This window comes from Ruditapes philippinarum, unplaced genomic scaffold (genome assembly GCF_026571515.1).
Source record: "Ruditapes philippinarum isolate M1 unplaced genomic scaffold, ASM2657151v2 ctg2798_1_1_1_1, whole genome shotgun sequence".
Lineage (NCBI taxonomy): Eukaryota > Metazoa > Mollusca > Bivalvia > Venerida > Veneridae > Ruditapes > Ruditapes philippinarum.
Genome location: NW_026855183.1, coordinates 395,633 through 414,540, shown reverse-complemented (window position 1 = coordinate 414,540; position 18,908 = coordinate 395,633). Strand labels below are relative to the sequence as shown.

At 32.0% G+C, this 18,908-nt stretch overlaps 2 protein-coding genes across 2 annotated transcripts; both read left to right on the top strand.

Moving 5' to 3' along the window:
• Positions 1–3,102: 3,102 nt before the first annotated feature.
• LOC132742351 (uncharacterized) lies at positions 3,103–8,270 on the top strand. Its single transcript, XM_060730721.1, has 5 exons — positions 3,103–3,204; positions 3,573–3,800; positions 6,081–6,245; positions 7,101–7,623; positions 7,841–8,270. Exons 1-5 carry the CDS (start codon positions 3,168–3,170, stop codon positions 7,920–7,922), a joined length of 1,035 nt encoding a protein of 344 aa, XP_060586704.1. The 5' UTR covers positions 3,103–3,167; the 3' UTR covers positions 7,923–8,270.
• A 3,468-nt stretch (positions 8,271–11,738) lies between these two features.
• Positions 11,739–18,882, top strand: LOC132742354 (cartilage intermediate layer protein 1-like). The gene is made up of 10 exons (XM_060730727.1): positions 11,739–11,898; positions 11,992–12,537; positions 12,958–13,137; positions 13,315–13,491; positions 13,890–14,207; positions 14,443–14,551; positions 14,792–14,943; positions 15,393–17,131; positions 17,449–17,699; positions 18,487–18,882. The coding sequence occupies exons 1-10, from the start codon at positions 11,829–11,831 to the stop codon at positions 18,722–18,724; spliced, it is 3,780 nt and encodes a 1,259-aa protein (XP_060586710.1). The 5' UTR covers positions 11,739–11,828; the 3' UTR covers positions 18,725–18,882.
• Positions 18,883–18,908: the final 26 nt, after the last annotated feature.

Genomic DNA, 18,908 nt, shown 5'->3' with positions numbered 1-18,908 from the left:
AAGCAGCCGTTAGATACGCACTAATCATGTTTTTTTATTTCAAATCCATAAACGGATACTTCCTATCATACACGCTGTTGGCAATTACATTCCAATGACGTTATCTCGTACAAAATCATTGCATTTTTTTTAATTCGTCTAAACTTACTTCGCGTGAATGACATTTTTTTTTCATTTGTCTCATGGCCATGATTCTTTTTGTCTTTTTGTTCTTATTATGAAACGTTTTGCATGACACGTTCAAACTAACAAAATGTCTTTAATGAATGCGCATTTTCGATATTATGTAATAAGTGCATACATACATGTATCAAGTTAAAATATCCCGTGTGGGATTTTGATAATGTCAAAAATGTAGCGTGATAATTTAATTAATCGTTAGAGTAAAAGTAAAGTAACAGAACGGTCCGTTCACAGCATTTGTCATAATTGACAAGGTTGAATAAGTATCTCTAAATAGACAAAAATATACTTAATGATTTAACTCAATGTATTAAAACAATATTAAATTAAGATGTCTCCCTTTAACATAATTGATGGTTATTCCTTTAACATGACGTTAGAAGTTACTTCCCTTGTTGTTGTATAATTCTTTAAGAGGCCATTATGCCTCATAAATATTGTTTTTAATCTTGAGAAATGTCAAACTTGTGTTAAATGATGTTTTGATAATTGTTTTTTGATAATGGATTAAGAGCATGTTAGATTTTCAACAGCTGAAGAAATAGTACTGAATATGCAGCAATGTGTAGTAAAAGTAGCAAAAATGTAAACAAATTAGTATTTTGACTTCATTACACAATACGAATTCACTATAATAATAGCAATTGCCAACATAACAAAATCAGCAAAAATAGTTTATGTATATTGTAAATGAGTATTTTTTGGAAACAGTAATAAGATGCTAAAAAATAAAAGAGTTTTTGAAAACGAAAAATGATAGCATTTCTTAGGCATAATGGAACTTCAATGATACTTTCACTGCATGAAACCATGAGAAAATGATAATTATAGAAATGGTTGTACTCGTATTTAATATTTAATTCCTTGATAAGACTTTTAGTGGTATGTCATTCTTTTTACATTAAATTCTATTTCCTATTCTGTGGAACAATTTATACATATTCTTTTCAACATAAACTGTCATTTAATTTAAGAACATCCTGTTATAATGTTGTATCATGTGACTATGTGAAACTTACAGAAAAAAGTAGCAAAACATGTTTTTTTTCTTCTAAACTTTATTTGACAGCACTGGAATGAGATGGCTTAAATCCAGAAAAATTGAAACCTTTTAATTGTCACATCGCCAAAAAAATAATAATACAATAAAATAAATGAATAAAAGATAATAATAAAAAATATAAAATAATAAAAAGGTAAGGACAATCGTCGCAATCTACACGGACATACTGGTTTATTTCCTGTTCTAATTCTTAAAAAAAAACATCGTATACCGCAAGTTCCGAGCAGGTTAAGGCATTAGATATATTTACACTACAATCATGATGCACGTCAATGGCTCAATGGATAATGTTCCTGAGTCAAACTAAAACATGCGTAGTTAAACATTTCTCTGAAGTAAATGTTTTCGTTTGAAACATAAATGAATAGTTCGAGATAAAATGAATTGAGCCGCAAATAGTTTTTCATATAATATTAATTAAACAAAACAAGATTACATAAAAAAATCATGATGGTTGAGGAATGGTTAACATTAGCTAAGTAATTGCAACATTCTGCTTACCATTATCAATGGGTGTATGAAAACAACAACAACAACAACAACACAAAAAATAAATAAAACAAAAATGATGACTTTAAAACTTCAATTTTTAAAAGATTTACATGGCATGTAAGATGGCTATTATGATATTAGATTGGCGAAATTAGAAATTTGGAAAAAAGAAATGTGTAGACATACAACATTTTGGGTGTTGAGATTGACAAATGTCTCAAAAGTTGCAAGACCAAATCATTCTTTAAAATAAATACGCATATGAATAAATGTTATCGTAGCTAGTTTGATAACAAAAATTCCCTCAGCATGTAAATAAAACATGAAATAAAAATGTTTTTAAAGGAAATCTTCGGGTGTCTGGGCTCAAAGTGACTCTATCAATTGTACATTAATTTGTTCAAGTTCTAAAACCTGTGTTAAATTTGTTATTTAATTATTTTCATTTTTATCCATATAATAGTAAAGAACAGTCGGGTGCCCAATATTTTATCAAACTTTTCATATTCGAATATACACAAACCAGTCATTGAATGTTAATGAACATATAGAAAGGTTCAACAAAAAGGTTTTGAATCTTCATTTCAATTCTTAGGTTAAATGAAATTTGATATTTTATAGTCAAGTTCAAGCGTAATGGTCGGACAAATAAACCAAACGTTCAAATAAAACAGTTTTGATACAACTGATACTTTTTATATTTTTGACGTCCAATTTTAACAGTAGTTGTTATTGAAATGGTGACATGTTTATAGAAAATTTAATTTTTTCGTTAACGTTGTATTTCTTTATCAAAGGTTTGAGAAACAATTTAAGAAAAGCAAAAAAAGCATCCTTGATTGACATAAGGCTATCTATAAAATTGTGTGCCTTTTTGGCAATTATTCAGTGAAGTAAACGAGTCGTCTAGATATTTATATATACGCTTTCATTAACAGTCGCACTATATGATAAAGTTAAAGGTAGTCAAATTTATTCTATATATTTGATTTTATAACATATAAATACGAATTGTTGTCAGTACGTTTCCACAGTTTTTTAAAATATATGTTTTATATTTCTATCTCAAACTTTGAAAACTAAAAGGAATTATCAGAAATTTATATAAGCCTTTTAAACAAAATTATCTCTAAAAATGCGACTACGAACTGACTGTAATATCAAATATCATATATTTCCTAACCTGGTTTTAAAATATTGTTTTTGTCGTTTAAAAGCCGGTGTATACTTCATATGGACTAACTATTTAACAAACCAACATCTTAACTGTTATTCGAAATTATTTGAAATATACGTCAAATCACCTTTACTCTTTGTAAATATTATCAATCCAATATTGGCACAAATAATATTTGATAGTAGTAACTTCTGATAATTGAAAAGGTTGTTTATCGAAAGAATAAAGAAACTTTCATCGTAAATATCCACAATGTTGCACTTCATTTGGATATTAGCATATTTGTATGGTTAGTTAGAAAAGTTAAACATATCATTTGATAAATAAAATTAATCTACATGTAATAAACTCTTTAAAAAATTTCTGCTGAATCTCGGTACGAAAACAAGTGTTTGTTAATAGGAAAAACACAAAAACATTGTCTTCTTAAATGCCTTTGGTGTTATAGTTTATATTTTATTTGGTGACAAGGGTATTTATGGTAATTTAGTATAGGAATGATTATACATTTAATTTGATATACTCGGCAGGTAAAAAGGATATATAATGTGATATCATGAACTAAAAATATTTTCCTGTAATACATTGCTTGTAATTGATTATTATTAATTGGTCAATATGCAATCATATTAATGGATTAATTTATTGCTCCAATAGGATATGCCAAAAGTGAAGTGAATCCATGCATTGATTACCAAACAGTCGATGACACATTGATCGACATGAATCGAGATGACATAGGTGGCAGTAGGGCATGCAAACCGTTCCCAGAAAGTTTTATACCTTCTTGGTACAGAATAAATGGGACTTTAATAGGCAATGTTGTGGCATTGGAGTGTCCAGACTCATCTTCCTGTGGTGGAACTACAAATATATGGATAAACGGTATTAGCTTAATAAATAAATTAATTATTTTATCAATAAAATATATTCTATTAAATGTATTTTTGTCTAGAATTTTGACTCTCATAACACAATGGCATATTTTGCCTTCATTTGTCTTCTTTTCTCAAACAAAACGCTTGGGCGTTCAAGGATAACCAACTCTTCCACCTCACACCGGTGAGACGGCACTTGCAAACGATTTTTTGCGCTACTTTAGTGACAAAATCCTTAGACTTCGTGATGATCTGGATATCATAAATACAGAAACATCATCTTCAGTGATTGATAGTATTATGGCATCTGATGTACCATCAAGTGAAAATATCAAGAACAAAATTATACCACTAAATGAAAAAGACATCATCAAACTTGTGAGTGAATCAAAGTCAACAACATGTGATTTGGACGTTATGACAACACAAAAGCTGAAAGAAAATCTTCATTTGCATGCACCTGTTGTGACATAAATCGTGAATCGTTCGGTGTCTTCTGGTGTTTTTCCAGTGACGTGGAAGAGCGCTGTTATAAAGCCTGTGTTGAAAAAGAAAGGCCTTCCCTTAGAATTGAAAAACTATCGGCCTGTGTCAAACCTGTCATTCTTGTCGAAAATTCTTGAAAAAGCTGCAATGAAACAAATTTCAAGCCACATTGAGTCCAACAATTTGTTATCATCTAACCAAAGTGAATACCGTAATTTTCACAGTGTTAAGTCTGCTATGATGTAAATGTACCGTGATCTGCTAGAAACAGCTGATAGCCGCCATGAGACAATAGTTGTAATGATTGATTTAAGCGCCGCCTTCGATACTATCGATATACCAATTTTACTTGAAATCCTACAGAAAGACTTTGCCATACACGGTATTCCATTAAAGTTGATCGAATCTTATTTAACCAACAGAGATATGAAAGTTGTAATTGAACTGTCCTCATCGGATACTGAACCACTGAGGTTCGGGGTTCCCCAGGGTTCTTGTGCTGGACCGGTGATATTTACTCTCTATATAGCTGCCCGTAACAAAATAGTCCAGAAATATCCGGCGAAATTGTATTGATATGCAGACGATCATAAAGTGGCATTCAAATTTAGAGCTGGTGACCATCACAGCGAAGAAATCGTTCGCCAAAAAGTCACTGACTGTCTTAATGATATTGTTTCATGGATGACCAGGTTTAAGTTAAAAATGAACAAGAGCAAAACAGAAATCATAATTTATGGTACAAGACATCAGCTAGCTGAAGAAATTGAACATTTCCAGTGTCAATGTTGGTGGGATCGAAGTCAACTGTGTTGACAATGTGAGAGACCTTGGAGTACAGATGACCAGCACTTTAAGTTTTGACATCCATATTCAAAAGAAGTGTCAGATTGCACACATGCAGTTAAGAAATTTGTAAGCAATCAGAAAACATATCACTCAGAAATCTGTAGAAATCCTTGTTCATGGTTTGATTCATTCACATTTAGACTTTTGCAATGGATTATTCGCGGATATTCCAGCCTATAAACTTGATAAATTACAACGTGTGCAGAATCATGCTGCTAGAATTGTCACTGGAGCTACTTACTATCAATCCAGTGCTGAAATCCTTAAATCACTCCACTGGCTTCCAATTCGAGCAAGAATCATGTACAAAGTTATTGTGAATGTGTTTCGTGTTGCAAATGGCACCGCTCCATTGTATCTTCGTAAATTGTTCACTAAATGCCAAAGTCAGTACAGGAAAAGACTGAGATCCTCATCATCTAGCCACACTCAGTTTGATATACCATCAACAAATTCAAATCTTGCTGATAGATCTTTGGCTATTGTGGGACCTAAATGGTGGAATTCATTGCCAGACTATTTGAAAGACATTACCAATGAAAACCAGTTTAAGGCCAAACTTAAAACATACTTGTTCGGACTGTTTTTCAACTAGAGTTGTAGATAGGCTGTGCCATCGAGACTGGGTTTGGGAGTGTCTTGGTATATAGTCTTAATACTGTACAGCGCAATCGAATATTTAATACAATTTTGCGCTATATAAATGTCTTGTATTTGTATTTGTAAAACTGCTACGCATTTAATTTGTCATATTAAGAATAATCATTTCAATGAAATTAATTATTTGTTTAAAATATGAGCAGTCTGTGTTTCGTGAACCTAAGTTTTATTTGTTTCAAAACAAGTAGTAGTAAATACTGATTTTTTTTAAGTAAACATTTGTCCGTGTTTTTGTTAAAATTTAATTAATAATCAGATGTAAGACTATTCACCTACACCTTTCTTATCAAAGATCAACTACCTGGACAGAACGATGGGATCAAAGATGTAATTGCTTGTGGCAGTACCAGTGAAGGATGCTGTGCAATACGTAGTCACATTAACGTAAAGAATTGTAAACATTTCTATGTTTTTGAACTAAGACGGCTACCACGATGTGATGCTAAATATTGCTTCAGTGAGTACATATAAAAAATTATTGCATTGTTAAACATTTTATACCCATGTCGACACTTTGAAAATAAAACATGCATGGCTAAATCAAAAAGTAATTACATTTACAAACAAATATTCTTATACTTAAGTTATCGAACAGATTTACACGAAACCGTTAAGATAAGAGATGCTAGTCTGTTATCAAACTCCTGTTTTGTTAAATTGTATATTTATCAACAAATCGTTTTTAGGTATTAAGAATCTATTTTAAGTACTTGGCTATTTTTGCAACTACACATCTGATTTAGAAAACATATCTTAATCTTAAACAAATGATTTCACAGAACCTACATTTAGTATGTCATCCTTTACTTTGTTCATATCAATATAATATAATTCAAATCATATATTCAAAGGAAAGGATTAGAACGGAAGACACGGTCATTAGTTTATATATCAAGTATGTCGAGTTATATACCAATTGATTATTTTGAAGAGACCGAAATATAAATATTAAATAATATGAATATATAATATTGACTGAAGACGTAGCAATCAATAAGAACTAGCCGAAGTGAGTATGCCAAGGAGTTGGATGAAAAGGAAAATAATAAAAAAGAAAAAGAGATAAATTGTTTGACAATCATGCCAAAGAGATAATTTTGCTTTAACAAATACATGTATATGAACGTGCTTTAAATGTGCTTGGATGGTGCTTGAATGCACTGAGCATATATTCATTTCATATGGTTGAAAGTCTCTGTATTGTATTATTATAATTCGATATCATTTATGTATTTGTTATGTTACCTTAAGATACCGTTTATTTGTATTTTAACTTCTGTTTAACTATTTCATTATCTCTGTCTAATTTCAGATATGACTGTCAATGGTTTAGAAACAGAGTTTCAAAGAAGCGAAACATCCACTGAATCCTCTTCTGTTTTATTTACTACAAAAGAACATGTGGCATCAAAAAGTACAAATGCAACAACATCAATATCGAGTTCGTCATTTCAAACTCACTCTTCTGGTTTATTTACCACTAGAAAACAAGTGACGTCAAAAAGTACAACAACAATATCGAGTTCGTCTGCACCGTCTAAATCATTCAGTTCACCTGTTTCAACAGTACTGCCTCCTTCAACTCCAATAATACTACCAAAGTCTACTGCAAAGGAAGATGGTCATTTGATCTCTACGATTGACGAAAGCACGCAAGAAATGTCTAATGAATTACAATCTCGAACAATCGCAGTCACTACTGTCTCGACAGGTCAAACAACTAGTAAATCTACAAGTAGCGATGCCGCGCTTATATTGACTGTAACGGTGTCCGTTGTATCAGTTATACTGGCCATTTTCATTTTTGTTGTGGTCATTGCCTGTCTTCGGAGAAGGTAAAAAATCTTTCTTATCTTTCTTTTAACAATTTCTTGTAATAATTTGTGTAACGTAAAATTTCTCTTTAAACTAACATTTCTATTTTAGTAACTCAATTTATTATGACTGATGGTTAGCTATTTCTATGTGAAATAAATAAACACACATTTTTTAAGCAACATTTTCAAATTCATATGTTCAAAATTTCTATATTTTATATTTTTATAATTCCAGACGAAACGTCCGTAACAAAAAGAGAAGGGAAACTAGTCTGCAAATAAGATTCTATTCCACTTCTAAAGATTACCATTTATAAGACTGAATTTTTCAATAAGTACCTGATTGTCGGAATAAGGACTTTATCGAAAGAAGAACTATGAACACATTGAAAAAATCATTTTCTAGAAAATGTTCGAAACATATGCAGACATCAATTATAATATGACTGCGATCTTTTTTCTTCAAAAATTGGATAAAATTTTATTAATTCAAATTGTATTTCTGATTTAAAACTGAATACATATGTTTTAATGCTGTATCAAATTTCATGTGAAATACATTATTTATTAAGCGAATAGAAAAAAAGCTAAAACATTACTGTGCAAAATTAATTTGTGGAACAGTATGCTTATATTAAAAGATCGTTTATTTGTTCATGAAGTTATCAAAATATTTATCAAATCCTTTAAACTGAGTTTTAACTAGATCTGTGGTAAATAATTTAATTGCAAACATGGTTTATATAATTATGAACAATTACGGAATGAGATCATTTAAGAACCTTTGAACGACTGATGTTTTGTAAATAAAAATTTGATAAAGATATCCTCCCCACTAGTAAATTTCAAATACCGTAAAGAAAACAGTCCCTTAGAGCTGCGTCTTGTTCAATCAAAGTTAATTTTTCTACTTTTGAGGTGGTAAGTGTGTTTTGGTAGTGTGGATTGAGGCACTGTCCAGAGGCAACCCCATATTTCCTTTGTCATCGGCACCAAACAGCATAGAGACATATTTGTCCGAGAATGAGTTTAGAAAAATTCTGGGATGACTTAAGTACATCTTTGAATGATTGCCATTATCTAAAACATGATGCCCTAAGGACCATGCCGCATAGATACTAGTATCATGCTTAATAGATTTGTATTTGTCGATGGTGTTTAACCTTGAGATTACGACAACGATAACTTCCAACTAGATAAAACATGTCTCGTTTTGACGTCACAGCGTTATTTTATTTGCCGCACCATGAGTTTCGCGACAGACTGTCTAAGTAAATTAATAATGAAGACAGTTTTCAGTTGGTGGATATAAGACTACCAGGCGAATAATATGACTGGCGGTTCAAAAATTATACATTCAACTTAGAGGCCACGTTGCGTTGGCGCACTGGCATTATTGTCACTATTCTATTACTTGCGTGTTTATTCAAATATACCTGTTACAACATCTTAACAATAATTGCACAAAAATTCAAGATTATTGTCCATGTATTTTCTTTAACAACGATATATCTTTTTTATATTTAGACATTATTTTGTTCGTTTTGGAATGAAAAAACACTAACCATTTCAAGTTTCTACGACGACTTTTTCCTCTTTACTTCCCCCTTTAACCTCAGTTATTAATGCAGCAATGAGCCTGAGTACCACCTAATAAGCGTTTTGAAACAGGAACACAACATTCATACAACATCTAAAACCAAAGTTAAGATATCTTCAAGTTGATATTCTAGAAAAGTTGATGTGATACATTGTTTACTGTTTTAGTTTTATTTCATTTGTGATCACGAATAAATGGAATTATAATGTTAGGTCAGTTTCATTTCTCTGTCTGTTTGTGTGTTCAATCGGACAAAAAGAAATTAATTCTGGTATAGGGAAGACGAACTATTGATCTCATTCGTTTATAACTGATTCAATTAATAGGATTGTCAGGTACTTTTGAGCAAATGACATAAGCAAACATTGTTGAGGATAAACTTCGATATGCATAATCAAAGTTGAAGTATGGTACATGTGAATATAATCTACATTCACTTCGTTTTCAAGGTACATGTAAATACTGATAATCGCAGTTTATTTAAACATTTCAGAAAAAGTAGCATTGGACCAAACAATTCAAATGTCAATAATTCAAACTTCCCTTTTCATATCTATATGAGTAATACATTTTTGTTTCACTTGTTGCTATAGCATTTGTACATGGCGTACCTGAAAATTGCATGTAAAAGAAAGTTTATGCAATAAAAATTAATTTATATCTAAATCATTGGCTGCTGGTTGTTATGATATACTAAACAAATATCATTTTTGTTCTATTTAAATAGTGAATGCGGGAGATTATCGTTTCGTTCAGAGTAAAGTTTTAACCAATTACGAAATGAAATGTATTAATTTAATTGTTTGCTTTTCTGATTTTGTACACAAGGCTGGTCATATCTCAGCAGCGGTCGATCCACGTAACAAACTTTCCTGGCGTCGTTACCAATTTCTCCACATGTAACTTGCTATATACACCCTTATATATTCTGAATTACTGCTGAGAGGCAATTGACATTAGATTAATGTGTAAATGGAACATGAATATCATGTTCCCAAGTTGTTTAGAACAATGACAGTTACTGTTAAACATTATTTTATGCTTGCATGCACTCATATACTGTCGTAACCCTGACTTGAATTTTCAGACACAAAGAAATTAAATTGTTATTAATCAACAAGCGAATTGAAACTATTTTTTAAAACCAATTTCATGTATTACCACAAAATAGTTTACGACAAAAAATCTAGGGTTTATCAGTGCAACAAAAGTATGTGAATCTGTATACATGTAACCTTTAACAACACCACCTGATCAGGTTTTCTAGTTCTAAAGATTCTCCATAATTATAATCGATAGTTTATGTATACAGACGCCACCATAAGAGAGCGGACGAAAATATTTCAAAATGCTGTGAATAATCAAGAACAGTAACTCTGGAGTACTTGAATAGCTCTAGTGTTGCTAGAATGACACTGATTATCTACCTTGTTAGTCCGTTATTCTGTATATTATAGGATCTTGTAAGGTTTCCATTGTTGTTTCTAAAGCAAAAGCTTAAGTCTTGTTAATCAAAGGGCTTGACCTTTAGCAGACCATGCAAAACACAAAACCAAAAAAAAACCCTATCACGAAAACCTCTTTTCATTTTAAATTCCCGGACTTACAATAAATTGTTTTTATTTTTTGTAGCTTAAATCAGAGCGCATGCACCTAGGATAACGTGCATTTTAACTGTTCTTGTGGGGTATGAAACGATTAACCTTGCGCTGGGACCTTGCAGATAAAAATGTCTAATTTAAAAATATGCACGTTCACGTGACATGTTATCAATCTTTTCAAGTGTTTTAATGACCTCTAAATATCATTGTAAATGAAAAATACTGAAATACAAAAAATCAAATAGAGATCAATGCGTTCACTGAACAATTGTGTAAGAGCGTGTTCATGCCACTGAAACAGATACCAAATATAAAGAATGATCGTCTTAATAATATTATGGTTTCAGATACATGTAATATTTAACAAAATATTTGTTTTGCTTGATATAATGTAACTATGTTCATCTTGGCGTTTACTGCAGTTTTCATAAAAGTTTTTTTTTTACCGTTAGACCTAATTTCGGTTTTGTTTCTTTAGACTTTACATAGACGTAGCTTTATGGATTAGGAATTTTAAAAACAGATTATTTTGTCTAAATCGAAAATTAACATAAATATTTAGACAATATACAAAGATATGAAGTACACCAACAATTTAAAAAGACAAGAAACGAAAATACATGTATATAGTTTAGAATAACAGTTGATTTTTTTCTTCCAATAGTTTCAAATAAAACATCAAACACACAATGTCAATGAATGTCAAAAAAAAAAAACACTGACAATAAAACAAAATTGTCATTGAACTCTTTTAACCATGTTTTTATTTTCTCAAAACTGAATGAATAATCTTTCCATGAATAGAGCCTATACTTTTTTCTCAAAGATTGCTGATCTCATGAGTTTCTGGAGTACACATACTGGGAAAAACACAAAAAATATCTTGACATTTTGTGTCACTTCACAGATTTATATAAAATTTATCAACAGCCCGAACAGGGTAAAAACTTCCTCTTTTGTAAAAGCTCCTCCTATATATAAGAAAGCACGTCACTAAATCGCGAATCAAACATCCACTCAATATGGGTGTCAAAGGATCTCTTGCATTTTGCCTTTGTTTGACTCTTTTTGGATTGGTATATTTGCAGAATGGTAAGTACTAAAGTTTTTTTTACGACTTTTGAATGTATTATGATAAAGTTGAAAATTTATTGTTTGCCATAATGTGTTTTTTCTCAATTCTAGACCAACCGAAAATGGATGTTGTTTTGCTCATGGATTCATCTGATAGCCATCGGTCTCAAAACTTTGACAATGAGAAGAAGTTTGCTTTAGAATTCGTAAGGCAGACTTTTAACAAATACGCACAGATCAGTCTTTACACATTCGGCTCCAGTGCTTACAGTCAATTCACATTAAACGCCTATAATGACATTCAACTTATGAAGCAAGCAATAACGTACATGTGGTACAGCACAGGGGATGGCGATGTTTCTACTGCTGTCGAATACACAATCAAGAATGGCTTTTCAAATTCTGCTGGCGGCCGGGAATGCGTCCCAAAAGCATTAGTAATTCTGACTCACTCGCCTATCGGCGAACAAGAAGCCTTAAGAATTAGCACTGTGCTAAAAACAGAACGAATACGATGTTTTATTCTTAACATGGCTGGAGACTCAGCGAATGCAAATTTTATCACAATCACCGATGCCTCAACAAGAACAATACCAATTACTGATTTCACAGCATTGGAGTCATCTGCGACCACAATAACGAGTCTTGTTAAAACAGGTACTGTCTAATTGTAATTTGTTTGATTCATTTAATAATAATGCTGATATGTATAGAAACTGTACACACAAGTTTACATCAACAGAGAAGACATCGTGCATTAACGGATAAAAATACGCGCCGTTTGTGCGTGCATTCTAAAATGCGTAATATAGGGGGTCATGTAAATATAGCTGACTATAATGACAGTCTAGTATAATTGTATAACTAATTGTAAACATCATCTACAAGTTTAATAGTTTGATCACCTATGCAAAATATGTATAAGAACATACTTAGAACAAATTTAGTTTTTTTTTTAAATGTTTTCTATTGGATTTTGTTTAATTTTACTCCAAGATATCTCAGATACCCTTGAGTATCAAACGTTCTTTAATGTTGTTATTTGTATTATTTTATACTCAATATCTTCCATTCAAGATCTCCCGAGTACTGGGTGTGGAAGGTTTTCCGGTTGGGGAAATTGGACAACATGCAGTGTTACATGCGATATTGGCTTGAAATTCCGTTCAAGACACTGCATAAAATTGGAAGATACAGATAAAGATTGTGAAGGACAATTTACGGAAGAGTCAGTTTGTATCATGCCAAACTGTACAGGTAAGTGTTTGATAATCTACAAAAATTGGATCAACACATTTTGCTAACGTATATTAAGAGCTAGAGATATATTAAGAATAATAACTTTACATAATACAAACTTATTTTTGAAAAGTGACTCCTTGTCTCCTAACCGCAATTGAGAGAATAAGTTCATGACTATCTTTTACTTACAAGAACCTGTCAATGGCGCATGGTCTGATTGGGTAAATTGGGGAACCTGTACAAAAACTTGTCAGAATGGAACGCAAAGGCGAACAAGACAATGTGACCGGCCACAGCCAAGGAATGGGGGAAAGAGCTGCCCTGGAGTACGAATTCAGACGAGACCCTGTGCAGAATGGAAATGTCCAGGTTTGGTTTGGACATATTATGTATAAATTTGCATATTCAGTAAATGGATGTCTCAGATTATGCACTTGAATGATGTTTTGTACTTAAATTTAGGTTTTCGTACCACACAAAAAGATCTAAAACAATGAGTTGCTTAACAATAAAATAAAACGTAAGCGTTATTTTCTCGTATGACATTGTGTTACTTGAAGTGCAAAAGTACTTCAAGAATTGCTCCGGACAAAGCCATATTGATTCACTATAGTGTAGTTATATAAGAACAACATTAAACATTGCATTTGTTAACATATGATTTCATCCATGAATCAACAATATTGTTGTGCTATACAAATACTCTGTGCCTATAAGACTAAACATGTCATAATAATAAATTACGTTAAGTCTGTTTCTTTTTTTAGATTGCAACAAGGCTTGCCCAGCCGGTGCACATATTTCTAAATCATGTGATGCATGTGAGTGCTCAAGTGTAACGCTGTTTGGACAAATAATGGATACTACGAAACATGCCGTCGAAGGGGCAGAGATATTTCTAGAGTCGAGCAAGTATAAACCAATCGCAAAAACAGACAGGTTTGGAATTTTCAGCAAGACAGGCATATGCATTTTAAACGAAAATATTTACATACAAGCTCCAACATGTGAAAGTAAACATTTTGCACCAAAGGAACTGAATGCTACGCATTGGACACTGATAAATGCGACGCTTGAGAAATACAGTAAGCATCTTACTTGGTACATTTCAATGTAAAACTAAATATTATTTCATTAAATAGAAGTGTGAATATTAAAGATGTTCAGATTACTTTATTTATCTTTTCTACAAAATCTTGTATCATACAAAATTGTATTAAAATGTAGTGTATATTTCATATATTTATTTTACCATTATTATTTCTCATTTTCACACTTTAATACTTGTATGACATTGTCTTTACGCCCTTATAATTGCAGTACCTCCAGTTATCACGGTTCAGCCGCATGATAAAGTTCGGATGGTTGGACAGAGTTTAAGTCTTTGCTGTGCAGCTGATGGGAAGCCTGTCCCATCTGCTTTCAAATGGTACTTTACAATTCATTTATTTCATAATGATTACATGCATGCATTCAATCATATATGTAAGCCATCGCTATAAGTGATAATTGACTTTACAAATTTAAGTATTTTCGTAATGAAATGAAATTCAATCAATAGTAGTTCATATAAATGGTTTATAAAATGATATGCCCATAATTTTATACATATTTTATTAAGTTGAATAACAATTCATCATCATTTATGATATCATGGTATCTTCATAAGGTTCAAAAATGGAATAGAACTGGAAAATTTAGGTACAAATGGAACCCTAAAATTTTCATCTGTACAAAAGTCTGACAGTGGATCCTATCATTGCTATACCGAGACAGAAGCAGGAGTGACTTTATCGGAGGATGTTCAAGTTGAAGTTCATGGTAACCTATAACGTTTTGTATATTATTCCAAATTTGTTGTTTATGTTATAAAGTAATTGTAATCTCTGTTTATTTCAAGTAGTCCGTTTGAAATAGTAAAATAGTGTGTACAAAATATCAACAAACAACAAAAGAAAAATTCAAATTTGCATTTAAATGTTTTAAACAAATTGATTTAGCTTGAAGGGTATTTCTGTAAGAAAAAGAGACCTTTGGGTGCATGCTAGGATAAAGAAAGGTTTTATTTCTATGATAAAACTATTTGATATTCATAAACTTTCATCTCTTATTTAAACTCATATCAAATACATTTTCTTTGAATATGTATTTGATTCTGTGCATACATTATATTTTTTTGTTTGTTTAATAAGTCAGAAATGTGATCACAGATTCTATATATACTATGTTTATTTTAAAACTTTATATTTAACAAACAATAACCTCTGTAGATTTTAAGGAAGATACTTGTGGAGCCCCACATTCAAAGTTACAGGAGCTTCCACATGGATGTTACCTTACAAGTAACACTAGCAGAAACAACACAATTAACGTTGGAGACTGTGGCAAAGCATTATGCATGAAATCGTCTTTGCATGATAATGGATCTTGCAGTGATTACTGGCCACATCACTGTTGTAACGCTAAAGACGTAGATGTCCTTGATATTACATGCGATGGATTTAGTTACAAAACTACTAGAATAAAGTCTTGTGAGTGCAAACCATGCGTGTTTAAAACGACTGTAACAGGAAGAGCTTTTGGTAGGCAGAATGGTACAGATATTCCTTTTAGAATTGGACAAGTTCTTGTTAATGGTAAAATTGCAGCAACAACAAATGCTGCAGGATTTTTTAAATTCGATGTACCTAAAGGAATAAAGCGTGTTGTAGCTACTTTTCATGACAAAGTATTTAAAAAATTCATGGACACCACAAAAATAATCCAGGTTAAAGAAGGAGGGGAAACATTTTCCACAATAGTTATTCCACTACGTCCACAACCAATACCGTTCCACACTGAAAACGGCACTGAAATACATTTAGGGACAGGTCCATCTGGGATGCCCCCAGCAGGACAACTGTCGATTCCTACAAATGCTATCGTCACGCCAGATGGACAGCCTTTTAATGGTACTGCCAAAACGATACTGCATTTTATGGATCCGAGGAATAGGGATGATATTGAATCTGCAAATGGAGACTTTGAAAGCGAATCGCCTGGAGGGGATAAAGTTCCTTTAAAGACTTATGGAATGTTTCAGTTGAGTATTGAAGATGACAAAGGAAAAGAACTCAAAGTCAATAAACCTTTGAAATTTACACTTGATGCAAGTCAATTTAATATTGAACATGATGAAAATGGAGATCCTGATTTATCATTATGGGATTATGACAACAATAAAGGCGTTTGGGTAGAAACAGCCAAGATGAAATATAAACAACAATCTAATACCAGAAGGAAGCTTCTTGAAGCTGTAAGCATTGAAGCTTTCTTCCATCCGCCAAGGATTCCAGATCTGAAGTTCAACGATGTTCATTATGAACGCGTTTGGACAGGACGGTATACTAATTGCGACCACAGTGTCAAAATATATGAGAATGTCGTACGAAGGACACCAAAAGCGGGAATATGTTACGCAAGCATATCAGTTTATACAGATATGAACCTTAAAGAAGCATATACTGGTGGGGACATTGAAATTAAAGCATATGTCAAAGAGTTAGACAACTCCTCATATATTGGTGCAAATAAAGCGACATATTTGAGAAATGGGCACACTTGCCTTCAAGTGTTTTGCGATAAATTGGTATATATACATGTTGTAAGAAATGGTAAAGAAAGATTTTATGCCGCCAATCACCACCTACCATACCCGGGATATATAAGAGACACAAATGACAATGAAATACTTTTTGAGTCAAGAGATTTAGGGAGATCAATAGATTGCAGTATGTACCCACCTGGTACAGTGTGTGAAGGTCCGATGTATCAAAAGGTCAGTGGAGGAAGATGTAACAGAGTAGGCATAAATGATCAGACGTTCCAATTTAAGTTTGCACCATTCACAAAAGCCCCAGAGCATAATTATGTTGCCGGTGAAGGCGTATATGATAAGAAACTTTCTTGGTACCCTGTTTCACCTGCGAAATCAACATTTAGGTCTTGTTTCATGAAAGTACGAGTTGATGTAAGTAGCATTTCATTTACCTAATAATAATGCAAGTTCATAATACCAGTATGGAAATATTCAAGTGTTATAAATACATTACAATATCATGTTTATCTCAACTTTTGTAGGTGTATACATATTCGGATACACGCATTGAATGGTCATATTCGATATCTTATGCGTTAAGCTTTTTTTTTAGCTTAGAGTCTTCTTAAAACTCATTCCATTATTTCTAGAGATATTTGTTCGTCACCAATACATATGGGATTGTTTAATGACAAACTATTTAAAGAATGAATATGAAATGAACAAAAATTGTATTGTTTTATTTTCAGATAGTTGATACATTTGATATACGATTTTTTGCAAAGAGTCATTTAAAAGACGTCAACGGGGATGAATTTGGATCATACTCTACAGGGCCAACTCCTGATCCTAGAAAAACGGATCTGACTGTAAGGGGAGCTTGTATCGAATTCCGATGCCCGGGATACATCAAAGACGGCAATAAAGAAATATTTGACCTGGATACAGCAATAGAAGTTCGTATGGTAACTTCAAATCGAAACTTGCGATGTAAAATCAGGTCAGTCTAAAAAATCTGAAGCATACAAAATGCCTTATAATATTTTTTTCATATCATTATTGCGATGGTTTTAATATCAGAGACCAGTGTACAACAGTATCATAGACAGTGATACTATGATGTTATGTGTTTTCTGTTATTTGTTTCATTTATGTACCAATGTAAAATCTTAGGATTCATGAAGTCAAGGTTTTACAATAATTGAGAAACATAAAGAAGTCGGGTAGTCAACGCTTTCCTTTAGACTATTTTATAAACATGTGTACTGGTGGTGTTTGACGTAATATGAGTCAAATCATTGCTTTTCCTGGGCGGACCTACTAACAATTCTGACTGTTGATTGAGATATTAATTGTTAAAACCAAATTTGTTAAGACTAACTTCTCGTTCCTCAGTTAAAATCTGAATGACAAGATGACTTTTATTTTTACGTTATCTATATGACAGAAAATGATAATTATCTTATAATTACTTAATAACGTAATCAGCTATATATTAATAAGTGAATGATATTTTGTTTCATTTGTACTTTTCTACGTCAAAGCGTTTATCAAACCGGGTTAAGTCTTTTGCAATCATATTTACACATCTACGTATGTGTTGTGATTCCTTTAATGATTGAAGAATTCTCTCATATTTATCTAATGTTTATTACCACTTTTTCCGTGACGATTGACATTTTTGTAGAATTTGAAACGATTTCAATGGCTACCAGATAAATCAGATATCAAATATATAAAAAATATATTATCACTTTTACCACACATTCGTACATTTAATATTTCAGTAAGACGAATTCGTTGATAAACATAACGCCTATCACAGATGCAACAAAAGGAGACATTGGCTTCACATTTATTGCAAAGGCAGGGATAAATTATGGATCCAGATATGGTATTTTCATTAGCGACAGTACCCCAAAACAAGTTGAACAATTCTGTGATAGTGGATTTGATCGTGGTCCAAATGTAAAGGGCTTAATGGATCCGACACAAAGCACAGCTGTTGAATTTGACTGCACATAAGATGTGGGAAACATTCACAAGTCAATCTGACATTTGAAACAAATATAACAGGACAGGAAATTATATAAAACCAAAACTAGTTTTAACAATATGCTTATTATGTTTTTTCTCTTATCATCTACGTAATAATCAGATATATATTATATGAATAATGCTGATGTGTTATTTTATTTCTTGGATTTCA

Bases quoted from the DNA above. Each gene is read 5' to 3' on its own strand.
- LOC132742351 (XM_060730721.1), top strand. From the start codon at position 3,168: ATGTTGCACTTCATTTGGATATTAGCATATTTGTATG. The intron at 3,205-3,572 runs GTTAGTTAGAAA...TTGCTCCAATAG, and splicing joins GATATTAGCATATTTGTATG to GATATGCCAAAAGTGAAGTG. The intron at 7,624-7,840 runs GTAAAAAATCTT...TTATAATTCCAG, and splicing joins ATTGCCTGTCTTCGGAGAAG to ACGAAACGTCCGTAACAAAA.
- LOC132742354 (XM_060730727.1), top strand. From the start codon at position 11,829: ATGGGTGTCAAAGGATCTCTTGCATTTTGCCTTTGTTTGACTCTTTTT. The intron at 13,138-13,314 runs GTAAGTGTTTGA...TTTACTTACAAG, and splicing joins TATCATGCCAAACTGTACAG to AACCTGTCAATGGCGCATGG. The intron at 17,132-17,448 runs GTAAGTAGCATT...TTTTATTTTCAG, and splicing joins TCATGAAAGTACGAGTTGAT to ATAGTTGATACATTTGATAT.